The sequence below is a fragment of the Papio anubis genome, chromosome 17 (genome assembly GCF_008728515.1).
Source record: "Papio anubis isolate 15944 chromosome 17, Panubis1.0, whole genome shotgun sequence".
Classification (NCBI taxonomy): domain Eukaryota; kingdom Metazoa; phylum Chordata; class Mammalia; order Primates; family Cercopithecidae; genus Papio; species Papio anubis.
In genome coordinates, this window is record NC_044992.1 from 13,659,810 (window position 1) to 13,679,090 (window position 19,281).

At 38.7% G+C, this 19,281-nt stretch overlaps 1 protein-coding gene and 1 long non-coding RNA gene across 4 annotated transcripts in view; one reads left to right on the plus strand and one right to left on the minus strand.

Annotated features, from left to right (window-relative positions):
- The window catches only part of LOC101019822 (protoheme IX farnesyltransferase, mitochondrial), a 139,832-nt gene that overhangs the window by 73,981 nt on the left and 46,570 nt on the right, over positions 1 to 19,281 (plus strand). For all 3 annotated transcript variants that reach the window (XR_002517995.2, XM_021928744.2, XM_003912373.5), the window contains exon 5: positions 17,073 to 17,143. Coding sequence is in view for 2 of the 3 variants with exons in the window: in XM_021928744.2 (XP_021784436.1) it covers positions 17,073 to 17,143 (71 nt within the window). In the remaining variant the exon portion in view is untranslated. The remainder of the gene's footprint in view (positions 1 to 17,072; positions 17,144 to 19,281) is intronic.
- Positions 1 to 19,281, minus strand: part of LOC103878660 — an 84,822-nt gene that overhangs the window by 20,489 nt on the left and 45,052 nt on the right. Inside the window, exon 3 of the long non-coding RNA XR_001896223.2 lies at positions 4,841 to 4,932. This is a non-coding gene — a long non-coding RNA (uncharacterized LOC103878660). The remainder of the gene's footprint in view (positions 1 to 4,840; positions 4,933 to 19,281) is intronic.

The following is a 19,281-nucleotide window of genomic DNA, read 5'->3' on the forward strand; positions in this document are numbered from 1 at the left end:
TTACCCAATATTCTATCCACTGTGCATGACAAATGTCTCACCCTGCTGTAAGAATTTTCAGCCTTTTTACATCGTTCAGCAAAGGAACTCTAGGCCCCCTCTATCATGTGAATGGTCCAATTCTACTATAAAGGCATTGCCAATAATCAGGTTGAAAGAAAAGCTAGGAACAGTTGTAAAAAGCTTTCAGGAGTATTCAAATTAACAACTATCTTATAGATGCATATTGCCCGTGTTGTCTTCTTAAGACCTCTTTGAAAATGTCCCAATGTATTTCAAGTACTGATTTTATCCTTTAATGCAAATATTGTTATTTACTATTTATTGTTGTTTTAATGGGATAGTCATTGTTTTTATTTATGATTCCAGTGTCTTCCATTGAAATGTATAAAGAAGCACATTTTGTAAAGTATTTGCTTGAAAACATACACTCCTTAAACGTGAAGATTTTTAAGTTATTTTAAAATGCTTTTCTGGAATTGGTAAGAAAGTCTTTCAGGATTGTGGAGAAAATGGGCAGTAGAGCAATTTTGCCTAAGATGAAATGCACTAGAATTGCTTGTACTCCCAACACAGCATCTCAGAGATGGAAGAAACAGAATCGTTAAAGAGAGGTTTCAAGTCACTTTGCTTAGGTAATATAGTAGAAAGCTGTTATCTCCTCTCTGACCAAATCACTTCCCTTGTCATTTGGGTAGGATCTGAAGTTCGAAAACAAACTGTAATCTTAGAGGAAATATGTAAATCTTTCAGGGTGTTATTGAACATTTTGAACATGTTGAACACTATAAAAAGCATACGCAACTGTCTTTTAAAGGTGTATTCTATATTCTCTGATAGGCAAAATGGATGAGACCTACTTTTTCCCCATTCACCCTGGCTTCCCCCTTTTTGTTTCCCTCCTTCCCCTTCTCTCTGTTGTATAGCGTCAGGCTTTTGCTGATGATGAAGGCAACAGGTGTCAGGAGTGCTAAAGCAAGCTGGCTTTGTGCCCACAAGCCTACAGTGCAGATACTGTGTCACCCTAGCTTTTGGTGAATTGTTGTGTCCTTCCAAGAGAAGGGATAACCCAGTTGAAATACTGCAACTCCTGAGGGATTAATGTGTTTCCTTTGCTTTATAGTTCAGAATTTTACAGTTTCTTTGTTTGGGAGTTCTCAGGTTGCTTAATGATTTCTCTGGCCTCCACCCCCACCGTGTTGTGACCAGATGTATATCATAACTGTATTTGGACCTCTGTAGATTTGCCAATTTTATTGATTAGTATGTGGTATAACCTTTTCTTTTTGAGTATATCATTTTTCTGCAGTAAATGTTCATGTTCTGTTTGTTTGTTTTTAAATGATGGCATTTTCAACTCTGTAGTATTTTTGAGAATGGATTCCAGGGTCATACTGTTGTCACATTATTTTCTCCTTGTTAATGTTGTCAGTAAGCATGCCTATTTTGTGTTATAATTGTGGGGGATCTGCAAGGATTTATTAACTATGAAAGTCTTGTATTCATATACGATTGTGATGAAGTAGCACCAGTGGATGAAAAATTTTCTAATCTTTTAAGTCCTAGTTTGAAAGGTGTTTGGTTTTCTTTCAATTTTGCAACCTAAATAGTCTGTTAACATTAGAAGTTTTTAGTGAGCTTTAATACATTTATTTATTGTTCTTGAAAACTGGCCTTAAGAATGAACTGTTTTTAAAACAGTTTTTGCAAAGATGGAATTGTAGCCGTTGGCAGCTGTTAGAGTAGAAATTCCTTCGAGCTTATTTGGAGATTTTAGAAGGAGCTTAACCCCACCCTGGATACCCCTGTTAACTAAATATGCTGCCTACAATGTGAGCCCAAAGTTTTCTTTTCTTTTCTTTTCTTTTTTTTTTTTCCTTTTTCTGTCTCCCAAATGCTAACCTTGTGCTAAAATCAAATAATGATGAGGGGAGATTTGTGGGATTTGGGAGAGGGGTTGGGATGGGGCAAAACTGAGCATAGTTAGGTATAAATGGGAATAATACGGGTAAAAGACAACAAACTAAATGTGCTCTACAGAAAAGGGTAATTGATGGAATAAATTTCCTAGAAGGTGGAAGTGGACAGGATTACCAGTCCAGGTTAGGAGAGAAGAGGTTACACAGTGGTAGCGATGATAGTAGGAAAAGGAGGGAGTGTCCTGTTTGAGGACCTCAGTGTTCAATAAAATAGAAGGCTGTGCCCTGTATTATAGGTGTGGGGTGGGGGGTGCTATGTAGAAACATCAGATTCTTGAGAATGGACCAGATATGAAACCCTGTGGAGAGAAGCAGATTGAGTTGACTAGAGAGCACATTTGAAGTTTGTGGTTGTGTACTTGTAACGAATCCTCTTGTCCTGTAAGGTGTCTTTTTCCAGCATAGCTCCACTGCTTAGGCACATGCACAGAGAAGAGTCGAATATTAGGGTAAAAACTAATAAGCCCTAGGTAGTTGGATATGTGCTTTCAATGCTGTGATGGGTCTTGACAGCCAGGGGGTAGAGTGAGTGAAGACCTGAAAGCATGCCATCCTTGAGAAACCAAAAGGTAGCTCAGAATGCTTAGAGTATAGCATGAAATAGGTAGAGAGCAAGAAAGAAAAGAGCCTGGAGAGGTAAAAGGAGGCAAGAGCTGTTATGAAGAGCTTTATAAGCCGTGTTAGAGTATTTAACTTTATTCCTTGGTAGAAAGTAACATGATAAGATTTGCATCTGACAAGATCACTTTGACTGTTCTGTGAAAAATTACTAGGGGAGGATCAATACTGGGCGTAGGGGAAGTAGTCAGGGGCTGTTGTAATCTAGGCAAAATAAAATAACCTGAATTAAGGAAGTGGCACTGAGGATAGGATTAAAAAATGGGTGTATTTGAGAAATATTTCAGATCAACATTTTGCCTTCCCCTGACTTTCTGGAGAAAAAAAGGTTAATTGACTAAGGCTCCATTAATGTTGGTTTTATATTACCTCACTTTAGTAATACTTTATTAGTTTACCTAAAGAGGGTCTGTCCATATTTTATATCATTTTGGTAGAATTTTTTTATTATCTTTTTTTCCTGACTGGAAAATTCATGGTCTTATGACGTTCTTCATAGAAATGGAAAAAACTATCCTAAAATTTATATGGAACCACAAAAGACCCAGAATAGCCAAAGATGTCCTAAGCAAAAAGAACAAAACTGGAGGAATCATATTACCTGACCAAATTATACTACAGAGCTATAGTAACCAAACAGCATGGTACTGGCATAAAAACAGACACATAAACCAATGGAACAGAATAGAGAACCCAGAAACAAACTCACACACCTACAATGAACTTATTTTTCACAAAGGTGCCAAGAACATACACTGGGGAAAAGACAGTCTCTTCAATAAATGTGCAGGGAAAACTAGGTATTTATATGCAGAAGAATGAAACTAGACCCCTATCTCTTGCCTTACACAAAAATCAAATCAAAATGGATTAAAGACAAATCTAAGACCTCAAACTTCTACAAGAAAACATTGGGGAAACTCTCTAAAACATCAGCCTGGGCAATGATTTCTTGAGTAATACCCCACAAACACAGGCAACCAGAGCAAAAATGGACAAATAGGACCACATCAAGTTAAAAAGCTTCTTCACAGGAAAGGAAACAATCAACAAAGTGAAGAGACAACCCACAGAATGGGAGAAAATATTTGCAAACTACCCATCTGACAAGGGATTAATAACCAGAATGTATAGGGAGCTCAAACAACTCTCTATAGGAAAAATAATCTAATAATCTCATTTTTAAATGGGCAAAAGATTTGAATAGACATTTCTCAAAAGAAGACATACAGATGGCAGACAGGCATATGTAAAGGTGCTCAACATCATCAATTATCAGAGAAATGCAAATCAAAACTACAACGCGATATAATCTCACCCCAGTTAAAATGGCTTGTATCCAAAGGGAGACAATAACAGATGCTGGCAAGGATGTGGAGAAAAAGGAATCCTTGTACACTGTTAGTGGGAATGTGAATTATTAGTAGAACCACTATGGAGAACAGTTTGGAGGTTCCTCAGAAAACTAACAATAGAGCTACCATATGATCCAGCACTTCCACTGCTAGGTATATACCCAAAAGAAAGGAAATCAGTATATGGAAGAGATATCTGCACTCCCATGTTTGCTGCAGCAGCTCTGTTCACAATAGTCAAGATTTGGAAGCAACCTAAGTGTCTATCAGCAGATGAATGGATAAAGAAAATGTGGTCCTTATACACAGTAGAGTACTATTCTGCCATTAAAAAGGATGAGATTCCGTCATTTGCAGCAACATGGATGGAACTGGAAATCTTTATGTTAGGTGAAATAAGCCAGGCACAGAAAGACAAACATTGCATCTTCTCAGTTATGTGTAGGATCTAAAAATCAAAACAATTGAGTCTATGGAGATAGAGAGTAGAAGGATGGTTACCAGAGGCTGGGAAGGATAGTGGGATGGTGGGGATGGTTAATGGTACAAAAAAATAGGATGAATGAATAAGGCCTAATATTTGAGAGTATAGCAGGGTGACTATACAATAATAATTCAATCGTACATTTTAATAACTAAAAGAGTATAGTTGTTTGTAACACAAAAGATAAATGTTTGAGGGGATGGATATCCCATTTTCCATGATGTGACTATTATACATTGCATGATGGTATCAGAACATCTCATGTACCCCATAAATATATATACCTACTATGTACCTACAAAAATTAAAAATTAAAACAATTAAAAACAATTTTTAAAGAAAACACATGGTCTTTATAGACAGTTGAAAACTACAAAAAGGTAAAGAATAGTAAATTAGCTTACCTCTCACTATCCAGAGACAAGGATTGTAAATATTTTGATGTTTTCTCCTTCCATCTTTTTTCAGAAAGCATTGCTTGCAAATTGAGATCTCTCTGAAAGGAAAAAGGGGTCAGTTCCATAGCAGTGATTCTTGGAGCTAGTAAAAAAAAGTTTAACTTTCTGAGTGTTTTACTTGTAGGATGTGGCACTTTGCCTCTGATAAGTGCTAGGTGACCTTTTAGATCCTTTATTTTTTCCTTCATGGATGAAGCCTTAAAATCCAGCCTAATGAGAGACGGCCTGAGTAATCTGTTCAGAGGAGAACATTGCCCCAATCACCACATGGAGTGAAAAGCCACTTCTGATGAATGCCAGAGCACACACATTCATTATTTCAAATGCCTCATAGGGGGAAAATCAATGGGAAGCAGTCTTACTTAGTTTGTTTATTCTAGGTAAGGCAACAGAGCATTGGTAACGAGAGAGTAATGGCTGACTGGGTGTCTTTACTGATTTGTAAGCTGAAAGTAATGGCATGTGGAATCCTGCTGGATAAGGTGCCTCTCCCCGTGCTTTATTTTTTGTTTGTTTGTTTTTAACATCCCTTTTAACTTGGTCTGAGATTGATCGAGACATTATCTTGAACCCTGGAAGCTGTGAGCCATATTGGAATGACAAACACTTGTTGACAGTGTTGAGAAGATGGATGGAAAAACAAACTCCCACGAGGGTCACGTTTGTGTTCCTGTTGACTCTCTAGAAGAATGTTGCGTCCATTATTTAACGTAGGGGAAGAAAAAGTTATTATCAAATTCAGTATTTTCTGAGCCTGTCTTACAAACATCTCTAGAATACATCTGTCTTTTGCATAGGATATAATTAATCAAAGTAGGACTAGGAAGTACATCACTTAGGCTGTTCTATTTCTAGCCATTTTTGTTATCTATGTATTTTGGCTCACAGAGTTCAATAGTATCATAAGTATGTATTGTCTGTTAGAAGGATTAGTAAGTGTGTATTTTGTATCTGAGCATTAACTATTTGGATAATATATAATTATAATTAATATAATATATTTTAATGTATTACTCGTAATTATATATACTATATTAAAATACAACATGTTATATTTTATAATATAAAAGGTATTATTAGATAGCCTATAACATATATAACAATATATTTATAATATATTAAAGTTAATATTCACTGACATAAAAATGTGTGTAAGAAAGCACAAACATTAGAATAGGTGTCTAATAGATATTTATCCATTAGTATAACATGCCCTAGATTTTTATCATGTGACCATGAGGAGAAAAAAAATGATCCATTTACTACTCTGTTAAATAGAACTGTTAATTGATTCCCAGACTGATTATGAGACGAAGACTAATATAAATACTTACTATGTTTATATCAATTAATGCCCTTCAGATATGTAAACTAGGAATACCGTTTCTACTACAGGCAAGTTATTTTGTAGGTACAATGTATGTGAAATGAAATGATTCGAGGTTGTTAGCTTTACAGTGTATTGTAAATAATTTAACTGCACCTGTCTACTGAGCATCTTCTCACTTTTTTGTAATAAAATTTTCCTTTGCTATGGAGAAAATAGTACATGTGGTTTTAGTGGCTATACTGTGTCTTTGTGTCTCTCTACCAACACCCTCCGCATGCTCGCAGGATAGTTACCTCATTCCTTGGCCATGATGATTCATGGCTGTGATGGTTCTGGACTTTTCTTGGAGCTAGGCGGAAATAAACTAGTTTTCAGGGTGGCTAGGAGTGTGGAAGGCAGGGACTACCATTGTCATTTTGCCTGTTTCATGGAAAAAGCCTGCATGCAGGAATAAACCAAGCCAATTTAAGAGATGGAAGGAGCCAGTATCATGATGGCATCATTTGAAATTCTGAATCTTGTCCTTCCTGAAAGCAGGTACAACCCTGTTATAAGCAATAATAAAGCCCCATTTTCCTTTGAGCTAGTTTGAGTTGTGTTTCTATCACTTGCAATCCCAAGAGCCTGAGTACTATAACAGATCCCAGGATTGCCAGAGGGCAGTAAATGTGGATAAATGTGGGGGAGGATATGACTGATTGGGAAGGGAGATGGTGAGGAAGTGAACCTGAAGAAAAAAAGGAAAAGTTTACAGCCAGACACAGTGACTCACACCTGTAATCCCAGCACTCTAGGAGGCTGAGGCAAGTGGATCATTTGTGGCGAAGAGTTCGAGACCAGCCTGGACAATGTGGTGAAACCCCATCTCTACCAAAAATACAAAAAATTAGCTGGGTGTGGTGCCGTGCATCTGTGGCCCCAGCTACTTGCGAGGCTGAGGTAGGAGGATCCCTTGAGCCCGGGAGGCAGAGGTTGCAGCCAGCATGATTGTGCCACTGTACTTTAGCCTGGGCAATAGAGTAAAACCCTGTCTCAAAAAAAAAAAAAGAAAAAAGTTTACAATGAAAGGAGTTCTAAAAGATTGGTGGATTTTAATGACAAAAGACTGAGAGGAAAACCTCTTTTGAACATTTAACCTAGACAGAAAATAAGTTGATTTCTGAAGAAAAGGTGTTACTCCTTTCTGTGCAATATTAACGTTTGAAATGTTTAGTCTTTGTGTATTAGGATGTTGGAGGTTAAAGGAGTCAAACCCCGTTGTAGGTTTGATTTCAACTGGAAAGGGTGGAGGCCTTGGAGGTAACCTGACCATTAGAATCGATGTCCAGTCTTTCCCTCAATTCTCTTTTATCCCATTCTGTGGCCACAGACAACTAAGAGAAAGGAGGGCATGTTTTCTGGGGCTTTGGTTTGTATGGTTCCAGGGAAAGACGTTTCAGTTGGCCCAGTTTGAATCAGATAATACACTCAGTAATCACTGTGTCCAGCAGTAGTGTAAGGTACTGGATTCTTTAGCATTTGAGACCATGAACAAGAGCCTTCAACTAGAAGAAGGCAGGTGCAGTACAAGACTGGTCCCTGACAGAATTAGCTTGACCTGGACAGCTGCCCAAATTCTGTTTACTACAGCATATTACTTTCAGTGTTCTCTGAAGTAGTGAGGGCATATGAAAAAGGGGGCCAAACAGTATATTCTAGGGGTTGATATGACTGCATTTGTCTTTTGTTTTCAGCACAAGTTGCCAGAGTTTTTACTTCACTGCTTCAGAAGTAGTTGGAACCAACTGAAAATGATAACATTATGAAAAACTAGTTATTATAAAGCACAGGAAAAAAAATGAGTAGACTAAAGCCAGCTGTATATAGGTTCTGAAATAACTGTTGAAGTGTTTAAATTGCTCAGTGAAATATACAGTGCTTTATATTTAGGAAATGTGGTTTAAATATCTAAACCAATAGAGTAAGCCTAACTGAAAGCATTATAGTAAATGCATGAAGAACAGAATCAAGTAGCATCATGAGTTCTGATCCCTTGGTGCTAGGAAGAATTGCTGGGCCCTCGCTGAAATGAACCAGGAGTCTTGGTTAGCATGGTATTTTTGCCCAGATGTTGCTTGTCCTGCAAAATTTAAGCATTCATGGGAGTCAGACGCTGCTGCCAAGTTATGGCATCCTGGAGTTCAATTGCTATTTATTTCTATCCTTCCATGGATGATGTACCAGAAACATAGAAAAGATAGTATCTTTTTTTATTCATCCAGATGAAATGACACATTAGAATTCCTGAACTAAACACACACACGCACACACACACACATACACACACACGAGAACTGCCAAGATAGTTACTTAACCACAAGTTTATTTGTTAAATTAGATAACACCTTACAAGCATTTAAATCACTTGATTTGTAATTGGAATCCTCTTTTATCCCATGAAATTCAATTAAAGTACATATATCAAGTCATGAGGAAAGATTATTCCAAATACTTACAGAATGTGTTTGAATATTGGGGAAGGGAAAGAATGTGAACGTTTCAGGCAGGACCTTTTAATTACATGTAATTTCAACTAATTCAGTAAAGAAGATAGACCCTAACAAGCAAATAATTTTTCAACACTTATTATATAAATTATACATCAGTTTTAAATAATATAGTGCAGTCTGCAGATATGTTTATTTGCACTGATGGTTTATTAAATAAATTATTTCTTGAGTGCCTATTTGCATGGTACTACACCGTTTCCCCTTAACATTAAGAATTATGAATTCACATATCTCAGGAAGTCAGCCATTTAGATTGTTAGTTAAGAGGAATATATTGAAAAACTAAATACCTTTAAGCAGGGGCTCTGTTGAAAGTAAGAGAAATTTGTATCAAAGTTTGATCAGAATGTCAGAACCACTATGCAGGATATCAGGGCTGTGTATTAGTCCGTTTTCACGCTGCTGATAAACACATACCTGAGATTGGGTAATTTACAAAAGAAAGAGGTTTAATTGGACCTACAGTTCCACATGGCTGGGGAGGTCTCACAATCATGGTGGAAGGTGAAAGGCACATCTTGCATTGCAGCAGGTAAGATAGAGAATGAGAACCAAGCGAAACAGGTTTCCCCTTATCAAACCATCAGATCTTGTGAGGCATATTCACTACCACAAGAACATTATGGAGGAAATCGCCACCATAATTCAATTCTCTCCCACCAGGTCCCTCCCACAACACGTAGAAATTATGGGAGTACAATTCAAGATGAGATTTGGGTGGGGACACACAGCCAAACCATATCAGGCTGATGTAGGGGTTAGACCTTATGCATTCCTTTGAGTTAAGCAGCCTGTGAGGCTGTTGCCCCAGTATCTAGTGCTGGGCCTGACAAAAGCAGAGCCGTCTGTAAGGGAAGTAGAAGAGAGCAAGAACAACCTGGAATCTGTGAGGACGACCTAAAAATCATCAGAATAAACTAGACCACATGACTGTCTCTTGCCCTTGCCACTTCTAAACATCGGACTTTGATAATGCACATGACCTACAGAAGAGCTTGTATGTTCCCCCAAGGAGCAGCGCACATACTTGGCCCAGGATAATGAGAAGCTGGAAAAGCTCGGGGATCAGCTGCAACCCAAGGATATCTGGCAGGAGCTACAGAAACTGCAGGCCCAGCACGGCTCCAGGCCAACAGTGTGAGCCAACAGATTCACAATTGTGTGTGCTCCACTGTAGTACCTGACCTTATGCCAATTTTCCAAGTGTAAGCATGGCTACTGCTTCATTTCCAACTTCCACGTCTCATGTAAGCTTCTTTTGGCCAGCCCTAACCTAAAACTGTACAGAAAGGGAATTCTGGGTAATGTAGTTCTGGATTAACTAAATTGACACAGCACAGAGCCATCACGGTTCACTCTTGTCAACTTGGCAGTCAGATACATCTTTCAGCCATACTAAACTTCCAAATAAGGTGATAGCAGAATCATGTTTTATGCCAAACACAATAAAACTTTCCCTCTTACAACCAAAAAATCACTAATTTACTCCCCAAAAGAGAATACAAGTCTCTGTTCATCTTTAGGTGCCATTCATTTCTCTTTAAGCTCCTTGATACTGCATAACTTAAATACTGAGGTATGAGTCTAAATACTGTTAACATATTTTACATTAAATGGTAGGAGGATAGGAGAGAGGAATAAAAAGTTTGATTCATATATACAAATACAGTTCTATCAAAATACGAAAAAAGCATTTATAACTGTTCTAGTCCTCATTTCTGCAACTGATCACAGGGTCATTGCTGGTATTTATAACCACTTTCTTCTGATAGCCAGTCCCTATTCTCTTTGTCCTTGGCAAACACTTTGTCCTTACCCCGTAACACAACCAAAACCTGGAAGTGGAGCTTTCATATACTGCTGTGGGAATGAAACAGTGGCACAACCACTTCGTGAAATAGTTTGACAGTTTCCTAAGTAGTTTAAATACCTCATCTATATGATATATGTGTGTTTAGCTTTGAAAGTGAAAAGCATATGTCCTTACAAAGACTTGCACACAGATGTTCATAGCTGCTTTTCTGTAATAGTTAAAAACTATTAGAAATGTTCAAATATCCATTAACCAGATATCCATCCAAAAACCAAATATCCATCAGCAAGTAAAAGGATGCACAAACTGCGATACAATTGAATATTACTCAGCAATAAAAAGGAATGAACTATTGAAACCCTCCGCAAGATGGTGAATATCAAAAGTTGTTATTTGGAGTGCTAAAAATTCAGACAGAAAGAGTCCATTTTATTTACATAAAACTCTAGAAAATGCAAGTAACGTACAGGAACACAGAACAATTCAGTGGCTGCCTGAGGACAAGAAACTTGTGAGTTGGGTGGAAGAGGGGGGCTACAGGGAAACATAACAAAACATTTTGGGTTGATTTGAATATATTCAGTACCTTGATTGGTGGGTGTTTCGTGGGTAAATACATAAGTTGAAACTTACCAGATTGAATAGTTTAAATATGTGTAGGTTATTGCATGTCGATTTTACCTTAATAAAGATATAACTGTTAAGAAAAAGAGATTGACTGTAACAATGGATAATCTGTATTTTTATTTACCAACTAGAGTGACATTGCTATGTTGTAAAATTATAAAAGATGTATTCACTTGACCTGCTACTTTTAAATTATGTAATTCTTGATGAGTGTTTGTTCTATTTGAATTATTTTGAATTCACATAAATTGCAACCACACATCTCTTCAGTGGTTCAGACAAGTGCCATGGGGATTGAAAGGAGAGAGGGATAACATTTAAGTCAGAAGTTTAGGCTTCAGTCTAGGTAGTTGAATTTGAACTTAGTGTTAAAAGATGGGTTGGGTTTGTTAAGTGAAGATTCAAGGAACATCAGTCTAATCAATGGATGCAGACATAGGCGAGAAATGAGCAGAAGTGCATGATGTGCTACAGTCCATCACTTACACTGTCTTTTCAGATCCTCATAGTAACTTCAATAGTTAGAGAAATTATTCCCATTTGCAGCTGAGGAAACTAAGGCTTCCAACATAATTTTCTCCAACTTCAGAGTCAGAAACTGGCTGACTCTCCAACTCCCTTGGGCAGTTTGCTCTGTTCCTGAGACAGTGACGAGTGTGACCAGGGGATAAAAATAAAGTAATTGAGAAGCTTGAAAGTAGTGTGAGGGCTGGATTAGGGATAGCCTTTGAATAACTTTCTAAGAATTTGGATTTTTCAGTGTCTGTTGGAAGTGAGCAGTGTGAGGAGTCCCTTCAATATTTTTGAGCAAGTAATTTCATTAGGCTTCTATAGTAGTGGCAATAGCAGAGTGAACCAGGAAGGGTAGGTTTGAGAAATATTATGAAGTCCAAATAATCAGGATGTGGTGATGAATTGGATATGGTTGGCCAATGCATGGAAGAAATCAGCTGATTCTAAAGATTCTGACATAGGTTATAGAGAAGTTGTATGTTTAACAAAAAAGAATCTGGAGAGGCACTTTGATTTTCATGGGAATGTGTCGAATTCAATTTGAGACACATTGAGTCTGTGATGTTAAAACACCTAAACGAAAAAAAAAAAAAAAAAACAGCAATCAAGTGACTTTACAAAATTGGAGCCCAGGAGAAAGTCGGGGCTGCACACATAGTGGTTTTATTGAAAGATAGGAGAGTGAGGCCGGGCACTGTGGCTCACGCCTGTAATCACAGCACTTTGGGAGGCCGAGACGGGTGGATCACGAGGTCAGGAGATCGAGACCATCCTGGCTAACACGGTGAAACCCTGTCTCTACTAAAATACAAAAAATTAGCCGGATGTGGTGGCGGGTGCCTGTAGTCCCAGCTACTCGGGAGGCTGAGGCAGGAGAATGGCGTGAACGCGGGAGACGGAGCTCGCAGTGAGCCGAGATTGCGCCATTGCACTCCAGCCTGGGCGATACAGTGAGACTCCATCTCAAAAAAAAAAAAAAAGATTGGAGAGTGAACACGAAGGCATGGGTCTGCACTTTGGGTAAGGCTCATTGTGTTGGAGGGAAAGGGAAAGATTGCTTCCTCTTCATCTCCGCTGTCACAGCCCTTGTTCAGGCCCTCATCATCTCACCTGGGCTTCTTTACAATGTTTTCTGTCAAAATCATCCTCCAAGTGGCGGTCATAGGGATCAATCCAAAATACACCTCGTACACAGCAGAGTCTTGGCACATTAGCGTGGCACATGAGACTCTCCGTGACCCTTGTCTACCTCTGGAGCTTCATCACCAGCCATGCAGCAACACTCATGGTAATAGCAAATAAACTAATCTTTAGTGAGCACATTCTGTGTGCCAGGCATCATGCGTATGTACATTATCTTAATCCTTACATCACCTGACAAGTTCTATATTATATGAAGAAATTAGATTTACCCAGGTTGCACAGCCACCATTCAATGGTAAATCTGAATTTTTTTTTTTTTTTTTTTGAAACAGAGTCTCGCTCTGTCATCCAGGCTGGAGTGCAGTGGCGTGATCTCAGCTCACTGCAAGCTCTGCCTCCCGGGAAGGTTCACGCCATTCTCCTGCCTCAGCCTCCCAAGTTGCTGGGACTACAGGTGCCCGCCACCACGTCCAACTAATTTTTTGTATTTTTAGTAGAGACACGGTTTCACCATGTATCCAGGATGGTCTCGATCTCCTGACCTCATGATTTGCCCCCTCGGCCTCCCAAAGTTCTGGATAGACGTGAGCCACCGTGCCCGGCCTAAATCTGAAATTTAGCCTAATTTCTCTAGCTACAAGATTAGGCTCTTAATCGGCCTGCTGTGTTGAACTTCTCCTAGGTACTCCAGCATTTCATCAAAATTCTGCCTCCTACGCATTTGTTCGTGCTTCCTCTGTCTGGAGTGCTTGTCCCTCTTACCCTATACCCTTAACCATCTAGCCCTGCTCAGCCTTTAAGCTTCCCTTAAAGAGTACTTGAGGAAAATCGTCCTTGCCCTTTTCTGTCTCCCTACCTGGGTTCAGAGCCCATTCTCTGTACTCCCATAATCCTTTGCACAACTCTGTCCTCCTACTGCACATGTGATTATAATTAACAGGTTCTCTTATCTCAGTCCTTCTAGTGGATTAGGGGTTGGCAGACATTTTCCACAGAGTGAGACAGTGAACATTCTATGCTTTGTGGGCTATGTGGTCTCTGTTGTAACTACCCAGCTCTGCTGTTCTGTAAAAGCAGCCATAGCAATACTTAGGCAAATGGGTGTAGCTGAATTCCAATAAAACTTTGTTTATAGACACTGAAATTTGACTTTCATATAATTTTCACATGCCACAAGTACTCTTCTTTTAACTTACTTTCCCAATTATTAAGGAGATATAAAAAGATAGTGGCTTGTGGGTCTTAAAAACAGGTGCAGGCTGGATTTGGCCCATTAGCTATAGTTTGCCAACACCTGCATACTGCATAGAGTAAGAACTTCTTGAAAGCAGGTTCTGAATCTAACTGACTTTGTATCCCCATTGTATGGTGTGTAGTAAACACTAAGGAAATTGTATGGACTGAATAATGAGCCTAAAGAGGAGCATTGAGAGAATGTAGAATTAGGAGAACCCCTTTTAAGTAGTGTGTTCAAGTCAAGGCAGGACTGTTTTCAAAAGGAGGGGAACATTCTAGGCATTTATCCTGTAACAATAATTGCACACATATGCAGATACATGTTTAGGGATGTTTGTCATATAGAATGATGAACAATAACCTACCTGTTCATCTCTACGGGATTGGTTTTATGGTATATCCATTAAGTGGAATATGCTGCAGTCGATAAAAACTGCAGCTGCCACAGTTGCATCCAACAGAAACCAATTCAAAAAAGCCACCTGTAGAGTGAACACTGCCATTTCCTAATCTGGGGTCTTCTCATGCAGCCATGGCCTCAGGCAATGCAGGTGAGGCAATGCAGACTCCTGACATTTAGTTTCTTACTCTGACTACAGCCACACACACAGGAACCCAGGTGCAGCAGTGCCCAGGAAGCTCTGAAAACTCAGGCTTGGTATACAGCTCCTTTTGCAATGCATGTAAAATGCTTAACATGTATAGCCCATTCTTCGTAAAGGTTAGCCATCAAGAGAAGAATATCTTGTATTCTTACAATTATAGATAATATATGCTCACTTAATGCTGTGGGGATAGTGGTGGTTATCATTATTGGTATGCAGTTTTCTTTTAAAGGTCTGAGAATCACAGGTAGCTGACCATTGGTTAAATGAGCTGTAACTGGATGGTCAGTATGCCCCAAGTGTGAGGGACTAGGGCTAGTAGATACAGGGAATCCTCACTGTGCGTAACACTCAGAGTGTTGTGAGTGAAGTGACTATAGTAATGTGAAAGGAATGAGAAAGAAAAAAGTAAATAATCATACTGGAAAATGTCATTGTGTTTAGGAATATCAAGATATTGTAAAAAAATTAAAAGTGGACAGTCTGTAGTATAGGATACAGGGAAAGGAAATGTATGTCAAAGTTTTTTTGAAAATTAAAGGGAACACAACTTACCAGATGTCCCAAACTTACAGGGATAAATTCTACATTTCTCAAATAGTTCAGAATAAATTTTCTTTCATTTTTAACCTATACTTCTTAGCAAATCATACTAGATGACTTGTAAAAGTACAATAAAATACAATGTTACTTATTCGTCTTTTTAGCACTAGTGTTTACTTTTTTCTAACATTTATAGAACACATATCGAGTACAACACACTCTACAAAGAGCTATGATTCATACAGACATTAGTAAGACATGATTCCTGTCACTCAAATCTAGTCAGACCAGGAATTTCTGAAATCTGTTGTTTATGTTTCTCTTGAAAAAAAATTTTGTGGTCAAATAAATTTGGGGAACACTGCCTAAAGTAAGGTTAATTAGGTTTCTTCACTTTGGGGTTTCTCAGAGATTTTATTGTACTAATATGGTTTGACCATAGAGTCAGTCATTCTTCCTGGAGCAACTCCAGGGACAGTAAGGGAACATAGCTGGGGAAATACTGACTTCAGCCTTCCATTGAATTATTGTTTCATCTGTTGATTTGGTTCTAGCCCATTGAGTCAAAGATATTCTTAAATAATAACCTGATCAGCACATTTTTTGAGTATTCTGTTTTAGCAAAAAAGGAGACAAGTAAGAGACATTAATAACAAATTTAAGAACATACTGTACAGTTTGTCAAGGCTTTGGAAAATTAATTTTGATAATCCCTTGGGCCTTGTCTTTTAATAGGTAAACAATTAAAACTGTACTTCATTATTAGGATGACCATACCAATCTATTGTCCAAGCTAGGATGCTTTCAGAATGAAAGAGGTTTCTGTTAATGATGCTGGCACCAAGATGTGAATTAGAACTATCCTGGGCAGAACAGGATGGTTACCTTCATCACAGTATATCCTCAATTTCATCTGAGATCTTAATTATGTCAGCCCTGGTTCTTGACATCAGTAGTCCATTCCCCAGGGTCAGTTGATTCTTGGTTGATTCACAGGCTTTGGGTTGTGTGAAAGATTCTGAAATTATTTACAGCGCTAATGCTTCAAACCTGAAACTATACAAGTGACCCTTGAGTGACACGGGTTTGAACTGTGTGGGTCTACTTATACATGGATTTATTTCAATCAACGCAGACTGCAGGATGTGAAACTCGAATATAGAGAGGGGCCACCTTTTCTCATAGGCGGGCTTGGAGGGCCTACTGCAGGAGTTGAGTGTGTGTGGATTTGGTTATCCACACATGGGGGATCCTAGAGCCAATCGTCTGCATATGTCAAGGGACATACCACTTGTATGTTTAACAAGTGATTTTCAAAGTGGATAAAAGTAGATATTCCTGGCACCTAGTGCAAATTATTTTCTTTTTTTTTTTTTTTTTTGAGACGGAGTCTCGCGCTGTGTCACCCAGGCTGGAGTGCAGTGGCGCGATCTCGGCTCACTGCAAGCTCCGCCTCCCAGGTTCACGCCATTCTCCTGCCTCAGCCTCCGAGTAGCTGGGACTACAGGCGCCCGCCACCACGCCCGGCTAGTTTTTTGTATTTTTAGTAGAGACGGGGTTTCACTATGTTAGCCAGGATGGTCTCGATCTCCTGACCTCGTGATCCACCCGCCTCGGCCTCCCAAAGTGCTGGGATTACAGGCTTGAGCCACCGCGCCCGGCCTGCAAATTATTTTCTTTTTTAATTTTTCTTCAAGAAGTGCCAGAGTATTGATTTATACTATCAAAATTAAAATGAAGTTTACTATAGAAAAAATGTTCAGTACTAAAGCAGAAGAAAGGAATTGTTTTATAGTTAATGTTGTCTGTCTTTTTACAGTTTTTTGAGGTGCCATTTGACTCAAACATGAATAGGACAAAGAACAGACCGCTGGTTCGTGGACAGATCAGGTAAAATCATGAACACAAGTGTCTTCCACATTATAAAGCATTCATTTGCTTGTTCATCTGAGTCATTTCCCACTATTTTGCTTTGAGCTGTGAAGTGAAAATAAAATACCCACAAAGGAACAAATTGATATGGAAATGCAGTACTTTCCACCTCTAACCAAAATGTTTTATAAAGCACTTGAGATGGATGTAAGAATGGCAGGGTTTTTTTTTATGGTAGTAACTTATGTGATAGATTTTTTTTGTTAATTCTACTTTGAGACATAGACTTTCATTTGTAGTGGCTGAAGATGAAAACATTGCATTAACGCAAATGATTTGCAGACAAATCCATCTAGGGTCTCAGAAGAAGGATGTCTGAAATCTTACTTTTTCAGATAAACTGATAATGCTGTTGTATGCCAAGTAAAGCACTGCCTCCATCACTCTCCACCAATTTCAATTAAGTAGAACTAAAAGGCATATAAATATTTTAATATCACTAATGCTTAATAATTAAACATTTTACTTCCTGGAGACCTCTAAACCGGCATTTAAAAACTTTTTTTTTAACCTAATATATATTACAAGCCTAGAAGAATAAAAAGGGCCAAATGGTTTATACTGACTGTGATAAATCACTGGATTCTGTCTTCACGTTTCTAGGCCATGCCCTCATGGAGCTTAAAATTTATTGTGGTAACACTTGTGAATCAAATGATCACACATATTTAGGTAAAACAATAAAGGAAGCAAATGTATATGCAGTCAGATTAATCTATGCAAAAATGATCTTTAATATTATCTGGTTTTAGACATTTCTCAATGAATTTATTAAAAAGGGCAATAGAACCAGATGAAAAGATGTAAGAGCAAAAAACTCACATCTACTGATATTTTATTTCCTTTTTCTGAAATATAAACAAAGGTATATGCTGTGTTTGAGGTTTAGAAACTGTCAAAAATACTTTTATTTGGGTAGATCTGTTTTAGAGGGGAAAATGCAAAGTCTGTAACCTATCTCAAGAGCTAAAAGCTGCTGTTGCCCCTGGTAATGCTTTGGAATTTCTGTTCAGTCGTTTTTCCTCAGTGAAATTATACCCTCCTTTAGAACCAGGGAAGTCTAGGAATAGGCCCAGCAAGTAGTCTTTGAGGATAATCAGATAAAGGCTCATCATTTTAAACAGCCCATCTTTACTTTGTCCAGCCCATCTTACTTTGTGGTGGAAGCACAACCTGTTAGTACTCAGGAGGGAGCACTGGGGCCTTAGCTGTTGTAATTGGCAACACTCTCCTTTTAAAGGGGGTTTGGATCATGATCCCAAAAGACACAGTCCCAAATATTGAAGTCCCAAAAGATCAAAATTCCTAAAGTCTCGAATCCCTAGTGTCCAAAGTCCCGCAAATTCCAATCACAGAATAGTAAAATCATGTTAGGTGGAACTATAACTTTATTTTTATCTTTATTTAAAGCTTAAGTATGGTTTAAGGAGATGCATATGGATGCCAGGTTGACAAGGGGTGAACTTGTGGACTTCATTATAGGTGTCAACTTGACTAGATTGAAGAATACCTAGAAACCAGGGAAAGCATTATTTTGGGTGTGTCTGTGAGGGTATTTCCGGAGGAGAATAGTGTGTGAATCTGAGTAGATAGGGAAGATTTGCCCTCAGTGTTGGTGGGTAACATCCAGTTGGCTGGAGGCTGGAAGAAAACATAAAGAGAGCCAATTGGTGTCTCTGTAAGAGCAGGGACAGACTTATCTTCCGCTGCCTTAGATGTCAGAATGCCAGGCTTGCTGGCCTTTGGACTCTAGGACGTACACCAGGAGCCCCCTGGGTCCTGAGGCTTTCAGCCTGAGCTGAAAAGCTCCTAGGGTCATTGACATCCTAGGGTCTTCAGCTTGCAGATGGCCTGTCGTGGGACTTCTCAGCCACCATAATTGCATGAGCCAATTCCCCTTAACAAATCCCCTCTCATATATCTATATACACATCCTATTGGTTCTGTATCCCTGTAGAACTCTGACTAATACAGAGTTGCCACTGGGGAAGCCAAAGATTATTCCTTCTTACTGTATTTCTTACAACACAGTGGAAGAGATCTGTGATATTGTTCCCTCTGAAAAAGACTGTGATAAGTTAAGTGTATGAGGCTAC